Source organism: Sitophilus oryzae, unplaced genomic scaffold, assembly GCF_002938485.1.
Source record: "Sitophilus oryzae breed Bouriz unplaced genomic scaffold, Soryzae_2.0 scaffold_1179_pilon_pilon, whole genome shotgun sequence".
In the NCBI taxonomy this organism is placed as follows: Eukaryota; Metazoa; Arthropoda; class Insecta; order Coleoptera; family Curculionidae; genus Sitophilus; species Sitophilus oryzae.
The window spans coordinates 2,241,207-2,260,858 of NW_022145814.1; the positions used below are offsets into that span (position 1 = coordinate 2,241,207).

The following is a 19,652-nucleotide window of genomic DNA, read 5'->3' on the forward strand; positions in this document are numbered from 1 at the left end:
AGCAGTAATAATCCCTACCATGTTATTTGGAAGCGAAACCTGGGTGCCGTACCGCCGGCACACGAGCGCATTAAACATTTTGCAACAGAGACACCTTAGACAACTATTAAGAATCAAATGGTACCACCATGTCTCAAACGTATATCAGTCCTTGAAAAAGCAAGCTGCGAGAGCGCTGAATTCATGATTATTAAATCTCGCTTAAGATGGGCTGGCCACATCTTCTGATGCGTGTCAAATACTCGTCACACTTCGAGTAATGGCAGTAAGTAAGTAAGTAGTTTTCGAGATATTCCTGAATTTTCTCTCTAGGTTTTAAACACTCCGCCAGAGTGACGAAGGATTTGATTTTCAAATTCTTTGATTTTCACAATAACTGCCTATTCTGTGAATCAGAAGCCTCAATACTCATAACTGAAGGAGGCATCTGCAAAAAGAAAGACAATCTATCATTTCAAAGCCAGAATTTGCGATAAAACTGCAGATGTGATAGAAGATAATATAGCAAACGAAGATGCCAAAAAGCTCTTTGCAAAAAATTCATTGATTGATATGGTCAGTGCGGGCTGGTGCGGGTGGCCTTTTCTTAACGTGAGCGTACGCTATCGCAAGACAAGTTGAGCCGAACTCCTCTTCATATCGAACGTTAGGCGGGTTGGTTAGCGTGGTTATTTGGAAGGTGTTAATTGTTAATTCATTGGTTAGTCATAGGTAATTATATGATTAATTATTTCTTTAGTATTTTCTTATCTTATTTACATCAGTGTACACAAACAATGTGAAAACAAAATAGAAAACTTTGCTGTAACGCATATTATATGTTCGGATGCCAGATAAGCCAGATATCACAAGCATTGTCATACACAATTTTATAAGTCATGTTCCACAGCCTCTGGACCCAAGGTTGCCACCTTTTGTATTTAAAAAATCGGGACAGCACTAGTGCAACCTTTTTTCTTAAATGTAAAATTTTATGTGCCCATCGGATTTTGAAACAATATTTTGTGCCTTTTTGCGTCAACTTAAAAAAAACTATTCGATATTTATAAAAAATTATGTAAAAATAAAAAGTTGAAAACAAAATTAGTAAACAATCAATTAAATCTAAAACAACTAGAAAACAAAATCAAAAGTTTCAGCTGTATAATCTGTATAATTGGCTTTATTAGTTTATTTATCATTTTTAAATGAACATTTTTTGGCAAAATAAAACACTAATTCCTCACAATACACAAAAACACTTTAAAATATAACATACTTAGTATACACCCCAACTAACATTTTTTGTTTTATAATGGTAATGGTTACGTTTCGATAACCTACTTAATAAAACCTAAGAGCCTATCAATTGTTCCCGAAACGTTTTCGTTACCCTTATAACACCCCTATAGCACTTAAATGGAGAATCTTATAAAGGTAACGGTGACCGAATTTTAGTACCTTATAAAACCTTTAACGTGACCTTTACTCTCCATTTATTGGTAACTAAGAGGTTGTCTTTACCTTTATAAATCATAAATAAGTTTTATAGCGACAAGGAATACATTTTCGTTACCTCTTTAAAACCTTTATATTCCTTTTATAGTGTTTATAAACACCAAAATAAAAAACGCCCCTTTTAAGTTCATCTCTTTCTACAACGTTTGTTTGCAATATATTCTATTTCAAGTCCTTGTCATTATTATTCTGCTTGTAGTTTAAAGTTGACAGCAATGGATTTTCACTTTGATGAAAATGGCGTGTTATAATAATTATCATAACAACTTAAATACTCTGTAAGAATTCTATGAGGACTAAATTTTATTGGCACGGAAAATTTATCGAGTAATATTAACATTTTACCCTTCTTAAAACTAAAGCGCCCCCGTTTAGTCAACTCAAATATAATTTATTTTGTGAAAACCAAAAAATTAAATTTAAGTCTCATGATTTGTTTTTTTTTGCAAATAAACTGCGCAACATTTCTTAAGCCCATGCTTTTGAAAAAATACGTCTTAAAGCTTCGGTAATATTGCTTAAAATGCAATATTCTTCTTTTTTGTGTAAGTACAACAACACAAATATAAAATGGCCGCCTTATAAAAGGACGTCATGTTCGCCATTTCGCCTTTTAAAAACCTCTAGTTTTATATGGGCCTTTAAGTAATCATCAACACTTTAAAAACTCTTATAACACTTCCCTAGGTGTCATGGGAATTTTGCTCTTCCAATAAAACCTGAGGTGCTTTTGTGATACTTAATAGTTTTATAAGTTAACAAAAAGATTTTTATAGAAACTTGACCATTGACTATAACCCCACTTTTTGTTTCGGGCGCTTTGGCTTTTGCAAAACATTTTTTTAATCAAAATAATTAAAACAATACCCTTCAATACACTTCAAAATTGTCCACACCACAGAAGATGGAAAATCAACACCGTCTTTGAATCTATACATTCTTCCAAAGGTCCTCTGTCCCTTCCTTCATCGGTGGTAGTCGATTCAGTCGAAGTATTTGGTAATATATCTTCTTGAGAAATGTCTAAGTTTTGGTAATTTTTAGTAGTTGTGGGTGGTGTGCTTCCCAAAATATTTTCGCGGGTTTTAACGCACTTTCTATAAAAACTGCTAATGTATTTAATTTTTTCCAATTTTTTCTTTCTACTTCCATCTTTGATTTACAAAAGCAAAACAGGAACATAAAGCATAACCCAACCCTAAAAATATAGCGCCCCCTATTCTACACATGAAAGGAGTTGCTACTGAGCCTATAAGTTTTATAAAATTCTTTAGGTTTTGTAGTAGCTGTAGAATGTTTATTAGGTGCCTTAGGATTTATAAGGGTTTTACGAAGTAAGCTATAGTAAAAGAGTAAAAGTTTTATAATAAGAGTAAAAGATTTATAATAAGGTTTTTAAAAACGCTATAAAACCCTTTTAAAAAACCTTAAGTAACCAATACCAAAGGTTTTATAAATCAGGTAACGAAAACATTTTGGATGCAATATTATAAAACTTCAAGTATTTTGGTATTTTTTCGAGGTGTTACAAAACTTTTAACACCAATAGTGTTCTTATAAGACTTTAAACACTCTTATAAATGTTAAGGTTCCTTATAGACGTCTTATAAATATCCGTTACCTTTTAATAAAACTTTAGGCTCCGAAAAATGTTACTTGGGACAAGCATAAAAAGGCTTTAACCCTTCAAGTGCGGTAATTTCCATTAAACACTTTACCACACTTTACTTTTAAAACTGATGGTTAGCTTCAAATTTATGGTTAGCGAAACGAGCGTCCAGTGTTAAAAGCAAAGTGTTTTAGTGTATTGCGGTGAATTAGTGTTTAATTTTGCTGTTGTAACACCAAAGATTCCAACCCCCCAACTGTATTGAATATTTTTAATTTCTTTTGTTGCTGTAATAATAAAAGCCTTATCATTTTTAATAAAATCCATAAATTCTTATATGCGATATATTAAAATTAAATGAGATTTGAAGTTCCGTTCTAATGAGCTAAACTGAGGCTTAACTGAACATCTAAAAAGTCAAGAGAAAAAGTTTTGAGAATATGTATTTTGAGAATACGAATTGATTGAAATTTTGAAAAAACGTACAAATACAAATAATCAAAATTAATTATTTCAAGAACACTATAGTTATTACATTTTCTTAATTCGTCTCCGGCTGGAATACTGATGTACAATTTTTCAAAAAGATTGTGTATTTGATTATTTTTTCTTTTTAACTTTATGGTCATCTCGAAAACTGCTAATTCTACGTAAAAATTATAAGGACCATTTTTGTAGGTAATTATGTAAGCTTCATTTTATGCCAAGAAAAATTTTGTAAATTACATATTTTGGCAGATATTTGCGAAAACTCATTTTTGGGCCAAAGCTGTGCTCGGTGCTCGGTCAGCTTTGGCGTTACAATTTTCCCCCTAAAACTACTCCTCCAAAAGGTACACAATCTGCCTGAAAAGTCCCGGTGGACGAATTAGGCCGCGGTTTCAACCTTCATTTACTGAACTATTAAGGGTAATATACTCATTTTACACATGAGATCTCCCTAATCTAGAAAAAAATAGTTAGGAAATAATACCTGTGAAAGACTGAAATACTCATAAAACAATCAAGAGCTTTAGTTACTAATTATTATTAGACTAATTATTCCCTGTAGTATGAGAAATAAAACAAAATCAAGTAATCTAGATACTGTGTTTTAGCTAGAAAAATTAACATCTAAAAAATACCATTTTACTAGATTTGACCAAACATCTACTTATAGTTTATCCCATCTTTATCCAGAGATAGTTTAGAAGCATTTTAATCACAGAACAGATTTTAATGCACCCTGATGCACCTAAATAACCTCTGCACAGTAAAAATATACAGTTACTTATTGTTACTATCGTTATTTAAAATGCATAACCGTGAAACAGATCCCATTTAGTGCACCACATGGCCCCAGGTAGACATTTAAAAAGCCCGCCAAGTGGCAGCTGTCCGCTCGGTCTCCGAGGCTTCGCAATGAGGGGGCCACGCGCAGGTCAAGACACCCACCCTAAATTCGTCCTCAGTCCCATTTCCATCGTTGAGGCGGCGCCCCACACCAGTTCATTCTCATTACGGTTGCCAGGGCTTCGTACGCGTCCGGAAAGACGTTATTCTGACGTTGATTTTCGACCGAAAAATCTCTGATCTCGAACGGAATATTACAAACAAAAATGGAGACAAACGAGCCTTTACAAGTGATTAACGATGCTTGGAGAAGTTACGCAACTATATGCAGATTGTGTTTGCAAAAGGACGGCTTTATGCTGGGTATCTTTAACAATATACAAGGAAAAGAGAAGAGTATATCAAAGAAAATCGTCGACTGCACGGCATTATCTGTAAGTATCAATATTATGTTGATTTAAATCGCCTTTATTGGTGCAATATATTCACTAATTGCATGGACTAAATTAATAAGTACGATATTTTAGTGGTATTTGACGGAAAATAAGGATAAATTACCTCCCAATTTCCTTTGTTTTCTTAAATTTTAATGATCGTCCATATTGGAAATTTTGAGGTGGTTTACACTGTTGCCTGGTGTTTTTAATTTATTTTATGCAACTCTTTTATATACGCTGTAGTAGTTTTTTGATATCGTTATAGACTTTGTTCTCTTTATACTACTTATTAGAACAATGTGTTCTAGTGCTTGTATTAAAAATTATAATTTGGTTAAATTGATAATTTATGTTATGAAATATTTATTTGGGGTTATATTTCCGTTGTCATGCGAATTACATTACAAACTGGCAACGTAGTATTGACGTTTCCGGTGACGATTCCGACATTTCTAAGACGCGGTAAATTTAAGAGCTTATTGATTACACATTCAAATATAAATAAAGTGTAATTAGGTTGTTTGTCCATTTATATTTGAAGTGCTAGTTAAGTTCATATCTCTGTTAGTATTTCTCCACAAACTAAATAGATCTTTTTAATTTATTACTATACGCTAGAAGATCTGTTTAATTCTGTACGGTGTAAAAGTAAAACATATTTTTTTATGTAATAAGATAGATATGATAAGATAGAAGTAATACATTTATGTTAACTGAATTATTGCTTTTCCCCGGAATTTATGATTAATAATTTGTGATGTATCGTGGTGGCTTATCAATAAATTTGAAATGTTAGATATACAGGGTGACCTTAGTTAATTTTGAAAAAGCTCTACAGTATGTCCCCGAATTGTCTTTACAAGAGGAAAAACTTTTTTATTATTGACATTTTGAGAAAAATGCATTTTTCATAAAACATTTTGCTTGTTCTAAAATGGTTAATCCTGTTTATACTTTTCCAAATTTTCATACCGTTTTAGAGAAAATTAAAAAAAACATGAAGATATCCTAAAGCCCTAAAAATCATAAGGCGTTTCTATGGCAATATAATTTCGATTTCATTCTTTGATAGATGTTTAGGACTTTAAGAAAAAATCATATTCAACCATATATTTTCATGTTTTTTAATTTTCTCTAAAACGGTATACTTAAGCCAGTCAAATAGAGGATTTATTAATTAAGAGAGTTACTTGGAAAAAAGTGTTATTTGTGAAAAGTGAAAACTACCTATTAATTATTGTTTTGATTTGTTCATTTGACGTGAAAGAGAAGTATCCTTTGCACGGTTGCTGAGTCAGAAAGTTCAAAAGATGGTAGAATTCTTGTTTTTTTTTAGATTTTCATCTTCACCCTTTCCAAAACGTTGGGTTCTAATATTTTATTATTACGTAAATTGAAGCTACCAATAAGAAATGCATTTTTATCAAAATGTCAATAATAAATAAGTTTTACATCGTGTGAAGACAATTCGGGGACACTGTATATGGCGTTTCCTGGTTGAGATTATAATCATATTATAATAAAATATGTTGGAATGATAGAGGAATACATCATCGTATGTTATCACTCGTATTGAAAATAATAATATAATCATATTTCAGATATATTAGTCGGTGTAGACTATGAAATTGTGTTATTGTTAAAATGAAAACTTATATTCTTGAGTCTACCGAGGAAACAAAATAAGTATACAGCATTTCTTTAGAATTCGAAGATAAAATATGAAACAGAAAATCTGATGTTTGCAGCGGTTTATTGGAACAGCGGGCTACCTTAAATAATGAAATAGAAATGATTTGGCTTTTAATAGGGCGATCCGAGATTCGTTCTGCAGACACTTTAATAATTATCTTATACGGGTGCGTTTCAAAATGTGGCTTATCCCTATAACTTTTTTATTTTTTAGATTTCCAAAGCACCTTTTTACGTAGAATTCAATGGTTTTAGTATATTTTTCTTTAAATTAATAATATAATTTAAGAGTTATCAACAGAAAAATTTGATTTTTTTATTTGGGACACCCTGTATATTTTTAATTAAGTGAAAAGAACTTAAAATTACCTTTCCAAAAATGTAGCACACTTGATATTTTGTTACAGTCCCCTTCGAAATACAGAATTTTTATAAGTCCGCCACTTTTAACTAGTAGGCTTTAAGGGGTCCAAAAAGCCTACTAGTTATTAATAATCTGCCTCTAAAGCCGCGTACACACTTAGCGAACGCATACGGCCGCATGGCTTAGAACGAACGAATTCGGGAAATGTGTACATAGCAACGAACGCATACGTTCGCGTGCGGTTGCGTTCGCTGACTTGGCGGTACTTCAAAAAGAATACTACCGCACGCAAACAGATGTAAGATGCGTTCACCAAGTGTGTACGTAACAGCGAACAGCGAAAAAGTACTTCAAACAAAATCACCGCATTTGTGCAGATTTGGTCGAACGTATATGCGTTCGCTAAGTGTGTACGCGGCTTAATGGAACTCGATTTACTATTATTATATATATATGAAAAAGGAAAATACAGAAATTAGAAAGGAAAATTCTGAAGTGCGTGATGAATTGCGGAATATGAAAAGAGTAATGGAAATATTAGAAAAAGAGAGTAAAAAAAATAATGTAGTAATAAATGGATTAAAAATGACCACAAATGAACCACTGGTCTTAAAAGAACATATTAAAGATTTTAGCGGTTATGTGCCCCACAGAGTTAATGAATTCCGCGAGAAATGTTCAAAAAACGGTCCCGGCTGCATCTCACGGTGGAAAGACCCAATATAAAATGTTGGACATTGACTTAAAAATAAAATTTTAAATTAAATAATTTTGGTAGAAGATTTGAATTACTTAAAGTCCAGACCGTTATATTTTATCCAACTCAAAAAAATATTTTTAATTATATATCTGTTTGAAAAGTTTCAAATGAAGATATTACACTGACTTAATTATGGTATTCATTTCTTGTGAAACAACCTAGTTTTATAAAAACTGGCAAAGACATTAATAATTTTTTTTAACTATACATATTAGTGCAAACGATTGTTTTCACTTTAAAATAAAAGATATATATAGTCACAAAAGTTTGGGAGAACAATTGTATATAAGAGACACATAAACATTTTTTTGCTGCTAAATACTATATTTAGTAGCAAAAAAATGTGTATGTAGAAAAATAAAAAAATGGCCAAAGTTGGCCAAGACTTTATATATATCACAAGGTAGATTAAGCCTTTCTAATAACGAAACTAATTTAACATCTTGCCCCAGCTTGCCCCCCTCTAAAAATTTCCATTTAATATATTACTAATACATGCTATACTAAAATCAAAAACCTTTTCAATTCCAATAAATTAATTTAAAATTTTTAGAGTCAAATTATCTTTATTTTTTTATAAATTTATTAATATTTAATTATTAATTGGATAAATACAAAATGACGCTAAAATCAAAAACAGATACAGGGTGCTACAAATATATGGAAAACTTATAAACTATTGGAAAAAGAAAAGAGGGTTAAAGTGCAGTGTTGAGGTTTTTGTTTGTAATAAAAATATTCTAGTGCGTTGATTTACTGTTATATTCTTTGCTTATAATAAAGTTATGGTACAGGGTGTCCCACTAAGAATAGCTCTCGGCTATATCTCGGAAAGTATTAGCCGTGAGGCTTGCGGAAAAAAATATTCATAACTAAAGAGACCATGAGAAAATGCTGGAAATTATTTTCAAATTTGTAGAATGGCCGCTAGAGGGCGCAACTGCTATAAAAAAATAAGAAAATGGAGTTTTTACACAACTTTGCCTATATAAGGGGTACTATAAATAATAGCTTCATAATCTTCAGTAAATTCTGAATATTTTTTGTTAGAACCATTTTCCCCTATCTACCAAAATAAAGTGGTGGGGGAAGGTTAGATCTGTTTTTATTTAAATATTAATAATTCCGGACTGGATGGACGGAATCCATCTAACGGGGGCTCGTTTAAAAGACCGTTTCTTACTCTATATTATACCATATAAACAATAATAGTAAGCTTTTGAACGTAGATGCTAGGGGCGCTGTCTTGCAAATTAACAAACATAGCGCGTTTTTTCAAAAAAAAAAATAAATGCGATGGTATATGTAATTTTAGCTGATAGTAAAGAGTAATGAAAGCTTAAAAAGTCAGTGAAAACCGCATCTTGATATCTTCTTTCAAATCGAAGATATTAGCAAAATTATATTAAATAGGAAAATATATGTAAGCCCTTAATTACCATATTTTTATAACACGGTATCAGTAGTCTTAGATTTCAGTGGTAAAATCTAAAGCTATTTCTTTTTAAAAGGATCAAAACTAAAACATTCCACGACAGTTTGGCAAAGTTTATAAGCATTTAAAAATTGTAAGATTTTTCCAAAACATACTATATTTTAGGCCACCCTGTAGATGGTTTGTAATGAGCCAACCACTTTCTTTCATTAAAATTTAAAATTGTTCTGTTTATACATTATTACGGTATATAAAAATAATTTTTTCGTCTTTTGGATTAAAAGTGTTGAGAAGAAAACCTCATGTCCAACCGCTCCCATAAGCTCGTTCCACTGTGGCATCTGTCCGTAACAGAACATGGTCGACATGTCGAACACCAGTAGCAAAATCTCATGTCTTGGTTTGCTATTAATTTTTATTGTTATTATATATATATAGTTTTAAATGTGTTAATTTTGTTAAATGTGGTTTAAATTGTTATAAAATTCTGCATCTCTCATTGCAAATATTATTTTCGTTTTAATTGCTGCTCACAGATAGAATTTTTTTGCATTTCCGCGCTGTTCAAAGCTCAATTTTTTAAACTCTATATCTCTAAGAGAAATCGAGCAAAATACCAATTATGCTAAATTTTTGTAAAGGTATTTTTTTTTCAATAAATTAAAAATATACAGAGTGTCCCATATAAAAAATCAAATTTTCTGTTAATAATTCTTAAATTATTAATTAAAAAAATATACTTAAACCATTAAATTCTACGTAAAAAGGTGCTTTGGAAATGTTCTTACAGATACAAAATATTTCATAGCAAAAAAGTTACAACGATTTGTTAAAAATGCACATTTTTGCAAAACACCCCGTAACTCCCAAACGGTAACAGATATCGATGTGCGGTTTTGGCCATCATGTTTTTGATAAAAATTGAGCTCCAGATACCGATATTAGTTTTCGTCTATCTCCTATAGAAAAGGGTGTTTCCTTTGAAAGCGTACTTCTTCATACCAGACAATTCTATTGTCTGATTCCCTTACTTCTCGACTTGACTAAAAGATGGCGCCTGAAAAAGTCTTTTAATTTCTGGCGGATACGTTGCGGTTGTGCAGGCAACCAGTAATACATTTTTAATTTCTGGCGGATAGGCCATTTTTCTTGACAATATAATTAGATAAATATTTTGCTGACAAACGGACTACCATCAATTATTTTTAATAGAGGACATATATATTGCCTAAAAAAAATATAACTTTTAATTGCAGTATTTATAATTCACCATAGCTTTTAATTCTAATAAATGTTTTTCTAGGTGCATCAGGGCGACGGACTTCCAAACGTAATATGCCACCGATGTCTTTTCAAAATAGAATTTTGTCTGGAATTCCGACAATTATGTTTCATATCGGACGCCACCCTTCGACAGCTAAGCGGAATGTCCAAAGAAAATGGCGATAATTCGAATCCTCAGCCGCATCTGCCCTTTTACGAGCAACTCGCTGGGAACGGAAGCGATGAAAATGTTGTTATGGTTAGTACCCATTCAGTGTATTATTAGTATTATTACGAGTATTATTACTATTATGTTAAATATTAGGTCCAGCGAAAGGTTGTAATATGGTTGTGACAGTTGTTGTCCACCATGGTAATTTAAATGCTAGATCATAGTGGTAGATATTTTAAGCATCATTTTTTTGAATATTGTTTGTCGAAATCTTATGTTTTCTTAGGGGCCAGACCATATACCCTAAAATACCGGGTTCGTCTCAAAAGTGGCTCACCCCTATAACTTATTTACTTTTTCAGATAAAAAAAACGAGATTTGGTATGTTAGTATATGACATAAATTAGGATTGATTGACGCATTCAATTGTTTTCTGTCACTTCCTTTTGAATGACATATCATATGTCAACTTTTGACATATCCATTCAAAAACAAATTGTATTTTAAACTTGAATCTAGAGTGCCATGGGTGTGTTAAAAACACTAATTTTTAATCAAGGAGCCTTGAAAAAATAGATTTGATCGTCTAATGTTTTTGGTGTCTGGTCCTGGCTGGTTAAAAGATGCCCAAATGGTATTTTTAATCATATCTTAATTTTTTCAAATGGAAGGAGGCTGGATCATTAACATATTTGGAAAAAGCATTTTTTACGAATAATTTGATACCACACACTTTGCTATTTCGAGTCAAATTGTCGTTATGAACCGCATGTTAGCATTTCAAATAAACCATATGCGAAAATGTTAAAAGTTGACATATGACATGTCATTCTATTCAGAGTGTCATTTTCTATCGAATGAAGTAAAAAAAATACCGAGGGTGCTATTTAAAAATCGAAAGTTGCAGTAATTTCCGGTGAAACCGGAAGTGACGGAAAACAATGGAATATGTCAAATAATCCTAATTTATGTCATATACTAACATTCTAAATCTTGTTGTTTTACCTGAAAAAATAAAAAAGTTATAGGGGTGAGCCACTTTTGAGACGCACCCGGTATATTAATATTCCTGTATCATAATATAATACTCTCTTATAATCAGGGGACAAAATTATTTGTACCAGTGGCGGTTCTTAGTAAACCCTTATTAGTAAACTCTTCAATTTAATGCCTTTTCTTGAGAGAAAAAAAAACTAATTTAAATTTTATTTTATAATTATTTCATTATTTCTCTTCATTTCAAAATCCATTCGTCATAGATTTGAAATTAACACACAAAACCCTCTATTACTTTCTAAAAGAAATATCTCCATTGCTATAGGCTTGGTGCATTCTCCGCTGGTGCTTCCCCCATCGGAGAATATCATAAACAACTGGTATATTATACAAATACACTGGTTTAAATAGCGAGTATACGAAAAAAATTATATAATTATTCTAAAAGTGTTAGGAAGTATAATTTGTGAAAATTGTAAAAATAAAAAAGTAAATATTTTGATATCTTCAGAAGGTCTAACTTGTATTATAATTTATTATTCCAGCTAAAAACCTTTTTAGATGAGTTAGACTACAGTAGGTATAGTTTTATTCACCGGTTTTGCTAGTGGTGTCATAATTGGGGCTATTTCGGTTATAACGAATTTTTTTAAAGATACATAATTATAATTTTAGAAGATGTTCATAAAACATTTAATCACTAGTTAATTAAAAAAAAATATACCATTAATATTGCAAGTTATAGTCTCTTACCGTTTACTCATTTTTTGTTTCGTCGAACTGCCTGAATCCATTTTTGCTTTTGATCAAATCGGTGTGAGAAACTGTGAAGCTATAAAATGTTGTTTCGGAACAGTTGAATATCCGGGAAAGTTGAGTTATTGATTGTTATTGCACCCAACAAAGCCCTAATCACAGCCCTAATTAGGCTCTCCTTTAAGCGTTAACATTTTTTCGGCAATTTTATTAACATATTTAACAGCGTTACATCAGACAAACCTCGTACTTGAGTGTTTTATAGTTTCAATAACTGCACTAGTAAAAAATCTAAATAATTAATTATTATGACAAAACCACGATTTTAATATTATTTCAATGCGATCGACATAAACGGTAAATAGACTGCGTGAAATACTTTATAGTCGGCACTTCTAATTGCGTCCGTTCGAGCGCTGCGGTCGGAATTTTTAAAATGAACTGAAATGCACCAAGCCTATACATTTAATATTGCAATAATAATAATAGTTTAGACATTTTTATTTTTATCTTGCTAGTTGCACCAAAAAAATAAATAAAATAAAACATTAGATTATTTCTAGATTATTGAATATATTTTTGTTTAATTTACAACTTTTAATTAATTTGACTGAATAATCATATTATGCATTAAGCTTCTTGTAATTTACATACTATGTAAATGCAAATAGCTAGCGCCTTTAATTTTCAGACAAAAATACTTTATATGTACTTGTAAATAAAGAACTACAGTTTTTGACCATAAGTAAATAATATGATTATGTAGCAGGTCAGGGAATCGAATTTTTGATTAATAATTGCTCTACTTCTATTTTTGTAATTGAAACTTTCCGTTATCTTAAACAAAAAAGTAGGCCACACGCAACAAAATGGAATAATGTTAAATTAAAAGCGTGACTTCGTACCCCCTTACTTATGATATCAGTATATAGTATTTTTAGACATATTTATACCTTTAAAATTAATAATATACAGGGCGATTGATAGTGATATTTATTAGGAACGTTAGTAATGAAATATAAGTTTAATAATAATGAAAATGATTTATTAAAATGCAGTACAAAAAATTATAATTGACTAAAAAAATACTATAATAACAAATTTCTTCTGTTTGCCACGTTATTTATATAGATCTAGATAGATTTTAAAAAGTGAGGCAGGTACAATTAATAATATCATAATCGGCATAAAAGTTGCAGATCACGACATCGTACAATAAATTAAAATTCGTAAAATAAATTAAAATTATTAATTAAAAAAATCTGTATAAAGAAACGCAAGTATACCAAATTTGGACCTAATCGAAATGCAGGAAATGATATCATAATATTGTACTATATTATGGTACCACTCGATATGCTTTAAGGTACCATAATATTGCAATGTCACCGAAGATGACCAGAAATATACCAAATTTAAGCCCAATCGAACGCCATGTATGTAGTATGGTACTATATTATCGGAGGAGGTTGATGACCACTTCTCGGAGGAGGAACATCTGTTGCCAGGAGGGGATGGGAAATACCCTGTCCTCCCTACAACAGGGGGATCCTTACCTACCCCAGAAACCTGATGCATGGGATATCCCAAATAAACCTGCACCATGCAAAAGGGTCTTCCGCCACAATCACAAGACTCTTTGAGAAAAACCAATATGTAATGGTACTAGCCCAGGAACCCTGGGTGTACCAGGGACAAATTAAAGGGTTGTCTGGAAAAAATTCCAATGTAATATATGATAACAGGCAGGAATTTCCCCGAGCCTGTATTCTTATAAGAAACAACATTAACTACACATGTGTTTCAGAATTTACAACCCGAGATCTTGTTCCAATCATGGTTCAACTTTATTAAACTGTAGTTGTTAAAACAACGCAAGGAACTCCACAAGGTGGAGTGACCTCCCCCCTACTGTGGAGCTTGGTAGTGGATGAACTACTGGAAAAATTAACTCTAGCGGGAATACACTGCATAGGGTACGCAGATGACATAGTCATCATTGCACGGGGGAAACATGAAGGCACCCTGTGTGATATTATCCAAAGAGGATTCCGCATCGCTGAGAGATGGTGCAGGACTGTCGGGCTGAGTATTAACTCAGATAAAACCGCAGTAGTGCCATTCACCAGAAAGCGAAGTTTGAAAAACTTGAAAAGAATCCATCTAGATGGAAAGGAAATACTGCCATCACAGGAAGTGAAATATCTGGGAATAACCCTGGATAGTAAACTTCTCTGGAACAGGCATATTAAGAACATTACCAGCAAAGCCACAAAGGCTCTCATGATATGCAGAAGACTGGCGGGAAATAGGTGGGGCTGCGCCCCTAACATTTTGCGCTGGATGTATACCATGATAGTAAGACCCATGATTACTTATGGAGCAGTTGCTTGGTATACAAAACTAGAGCAACGTACAGCAAGGCAAACCCTGTGCAAAGTACAGAGACTGGCATGTATCTGCATCACAGGTGCCATGAGAACATGTCCAACAGCAGCAATGGAGGTCATTCTAGACCTAACACCACTGCATATTGTCGTCGGTAGTTATGCCAATGCGACAATGATTAGAATGGTCATTGACGGAAACAGTACTGGGAGAATTTTCAGGTCAGGGGCTTGGAACACCCTCAAAAAGAAAATTCCACTTCTCCAACTCCCAGTGGATGACATACCAAGAATTTACAACTTTGAGAAACACCTCACTGTAGTATTGAGTAATAAAAAGGATTGGAAGAAAGAAACGCTTACTCAGCATATAAAAGACCATACCATCACGTGGTATACTGATGCTTCCAAAACCAAAGCAGGGACAGGGATAGGAGTATTTGGGCCGAAAACTGAATACTCCGAACCAATGGGCACCTACCCCAGTATCCTTCAGGCAGAAATTTGCGCTATCGAAAGATGCGTACAATTTATCTTGGATAGGAACTATCGAAAACAGGAAATTGCCATCCTATCCGATAGTCAAGCAGCACTTAACGCGATCAACTCAGTAACCATCAATTCGAAGTTGGTCAAAGAATGCCTAGAGAAGCTCAACAAATTAGGCAAAGAAAATAAAGTCCTCCTACTCTGGGTGCCTGCTCACCAAGGGATAGAAGGCAATGAAAAAGCAAATGATCTAGTTAGAAAAGGAGCGAACACTCCACTAACTGGACCAGAACCGTTCTGTTTTCCAAACGGGAACCAACTGAAAGCGGAACTGAAGAATCTGGAAGACTCCATCCATAACTTGGAATGGGTGTCCTCCAACGGTCTAAGACACTCGAAAAAGTTCCTTAGAACTTATGACCGAGAAAAATCAAAGGTTTTCCTTGATTTAAGTTAAAACAATCTTCGGATTGTCACGGGGTTTCTAACAGGACACTGTCTCCTCAACGAACACCTCAGTAGGCTGAAACTGAGAAACAACGGCGAATGCAGATTTTGTGGGGAAAATGGGGAAACACCAGAATACCTTATCACTGAGTGCGCCGAGACGACGACCATTCGTGCCATGAACCTTGGTATGTCTGATGTCGAGGATGGAGAGCTGGCCTCTGTGGAGCCGTCTCAGATACTGGCTTTTCTTATAGCCCTGAGACTGTATGATGAGTTATAACTCGTTATAACTCAAGAAAGGGGAACACAAAATAGATCTATAAGGTCGCGTTGATTAACTCCCCTCCTAAACATTCTACATTCTACTATATTATGGTACCACTTGATATGCTTCATGGTACCCTAATATTGCAATGTCATCAAAAATACGCAAGTATATATCAAATATGTGAGCCCAATCGAACATCAGGAAGTAGTAACATAATATGGTACTATAAAAGGTACCACTTTATAAACTCCATGGTACCATAAAAGTACAATGTCAACCAAACCAAACCAAGTTTAAGCCCTATCGACCGCCATGTATCTAATATGGTACTATATTATGGTATGGTACCACTTGATATGCTTCATGGCTTCATGGTACCATAATATTGCAATGTCCTCAAAAATACGCAAGTATATATATCAAATATGAGCCCAATCGAACGTCAGAAAGTGATCTCATAATATGGTATTATAGAAGGTACCACTTTATATGCTCCATGGTACCATAATATTACAATGTTACTAAAGATAAGTAGAATACTAAGTTTAAGCTCAATCGAACGCTATGTATCGTAATATGGTACTATATTATGGTATACCATTTCCCATATAAATTTACATATAAAATGAGAGCGATCTTCATTTTTTCATAGTCATCGCTAAAGCCGTTTTTTTCCCGATTATACGGTATAAAGTATGAACACAATTGAACGTCCGGAAATGGTATCATAATAGTAGAACAATAGGTACTTATATTGTCGCCGAATTACAATCAAAATTCAGGATTCAATTACAATCAAACGTCAGGAACTGATTGTAATTCAGCTCGTAAGATTTAACTCCAACTAACAGGGCAAGTTAAATACTTAAACCTGACTTAAACGTTTGAAAAAAGAGCACTGATCTTGAATGAAGATGATGATTTGAACAATAATAATACACAGATATATCTAAAACCGATATAATGAAGAGCATACATACAGGCACAGAATATCTAACTACGCAACAGAAAGATACTCGAAAGGAAAGAGCTAAAATCTTGTCAGACACACTTATGTTAATTATTCGTTTGGCTTTTAAAATAGTTTTAAGTATATTATTACAAAACATATACTCAAAAAATACATTTTTAATATACACTACCTTATATTGTTAACTAAGAAAATACATTTAATTACCTTTAAAAATATACAGGGCGATTGATAGTGATATTTATTAATGCTGGAACGTTAGTAATGAAATATAAGTTAAATAATAATGGAAATAATTTATTAAAATGCAGTAGCACACAACAAATCTTTATAAAGAAACGCAAGTATAACAAATTTGGGCCCAATCGAAACCCAGAAAATGATATCATAATACTGTACTCCACTCGATATGCTTCAAGGTACCATAATATTGCAGTGTCACCGAAGATCCGTAGTATACCAAGTTTAAGCCCAATCGATCGCCAGGAAATGGTAACGTAATATGGTACTTCATTATGGTACCTCTTGATATGCTTCATGGTACCATAATATTGCAATGTCATCAAACATACGCAAGTATATATCAAATACGAGCCCAATTGAAGAAGAATAGAAAGAAACAGGAAGTGGTATCATAATGTAGTACTATAGAAGATACCACTTTATATGCTCCATGGTACCATAATATTACAATGTCACCGAAGATACGTAGAATACCAAGTTTAAGCCCAATCGAACGCCATGTACGTAATATGGATAGTACCATATGCTATATTATGGTACCACTTGATATGGTTTACGGTATCATAATATATTACAATATCATCAAAAATACGAAATTATATGTCAAATATGAGCTCAATCGAACGTCAGGAAGTGATATCATAATATGGTACGATAGAAGGTACCACTTTACATGCATCATAGTAACATCATATTACAATTACAATGTTACCGAATATACGTAGTATACCAAGTTTAAGCCCAATCGAGCGCCATGTATGTAGTATGGTACTATATTATGATACCACTTGATATGCTTCATGGTACCATAATATTGAAATATCATCAAAAATACGCAAGTATTTTTGATATCAAATATGGGCCCAATCGAACATCAAGGAGTGGTAACATAATATGGTACTATAGAAGGTACCACTTTATATGCTCCATGGTACCACAAAATTACAATGTCACCGAAGATGCGTAGTATGCCAAGTTTAAGCACTATATCGACCGCCATATATCTAATATGGTACTATATTATGGTATGGTACCACTTGATATGCTTCATGGCTTCATGGTACCATAATGTTGCAATGTCATAAAAAATAAGCAAGTATATATCAAATACGAGCCCAATCGAACGTCAGGAAGTGGTATCATAATGTAGTACTATAGAAGGTATCACTTTATATTCTCCATGGTACCATAATATTACAATGTCACTAAAGATAAGTAGAATACCAAGTTTAAGCTCAATCGAACGCCATGTATCGTAATATGGTACTATATTATGGTATACTATTTCCTATATAAAATGACAGCGATCTTCATTTCATAGCCATCGCTAGCGCCGTTTTCCCCGATCATACGGTATAAAGTATGAACACAATTGAACGTCAGGAAGTGGTATCATAATAGTAGAACAATACTTATTATATTGTCGCCGAATTACAATCAAAATTCAGGATTCAATTACAATCAAACGTCAGGAACTGATTGTAATTCAGCTCGTAAGATTTAACCCCAACTAACATGGCAAGTTAAATACTTAAACCTGACTTAAACGTTTGAAAAAAGAGCACTGATCTATTTTAATATGTTTAAATGATGTAGCAAATTTGAAGGTAGGCTTTATCAGGAAGTATTGCAATATGAATTACACAATGGCAACACTGCACAAAATTATTTTAAATTTCGTTTGTAGAAAACTATTTTCTTTTAAAAACTTATCGCCCTCTATTATGTAGTAGCGAAACTACCGCATCAAAATATCTGATTTGGAGACAGGCTTTAAAAGCCTGTCTTCTTTTGATACCTACAATTTTATACATGTAACGAGGCTTCTGTTGCGTAGCTAGATATTCTGTGATACAGGGTGTCCCAATATTCCGTGGACATAGAACTATATACTATGTATTTTTGGAATCAAAATAAGTTCATTGGACACAATTTACCTCTATATAAAAGTGCTTCGTGTGTCCGTTCGTGAGACGGCATCAAACTTTAAAAAAATTAACACATAGATATTTTAAGAACCATTGATCCGATTTGAATGAGGTTTTAGGTGTCTATGTTTTGCAAGTGTTTTACAATCTGACTCACAAAAATCGAGAAAAATTACGGGAAGGGTGAAAACTACCCTCACCCCTACATAAATTTTAGTATAAACATTTTCCAACTCCACCGATGATCGATTTGTGAGTTAATTGAATTATTTCTTTCTGTATTATTTGTTAATGCGTAGGTTTTAGATTACCATCATAGACTTAAATAATTAAGTCTGTGATTACTATCGTTGTTTTGTAGAATATTATATAATATAAAATGTATGGAATAATATTTCAGGTTGTCGATCCAAACACTTTGGATTATGAATCTGAATATGACTCGGAAAATGAGCGAAACAGTGATCCAGAAACTAATGAGCTTGATGGCAAAAACGTTTCAATGTGTAAATTTTGCGACCACGCCTTTACCGATAAAGTAAGTTATAATTAATTTAGAGCTATAATTTTGTAATAGTTTTTAAAAAGCTATGTCATATAATTA

At 32.8% G+C, this 19,652-nt stretch overlaps 1 protein-coding gene across 2 annotated transcripts in view; it reads left to right on the forward strand.

Moving 5' to 3' along the window:
• Positions 1-406: 406 nt before the first annotated feature.
• Positions 407-19,652, forward strand: part of LOC115891341 (zinc finger protein Xfin) — a 40,801-nt gene continuing 21,555 nt past the window's right edge. Inside the window, exons 1-3 of one of the 2 annotated variants that reach the window (XM_030911797.1) lie at positions 407-711; positions 10,430-10,648; positions 19,449-19,586. In XM_030911797.1, the coding sequence (XP_030767657.1) occupies positions 10,553-10,648; positions 19,449-19,586 (234 nt within the window). In that variant the 5' untranslated portion in view covers positions 407-711; positions 10,430-10,552. Of the gene's footprint in view, positions 712-4,357; positions 4,873-10,429; positions 10,649-19,448; positions 19,587-19,652 lie in introns of those variants that run through there. The other variant, XM_030911792.1, reaches the window with a different exon arrangement.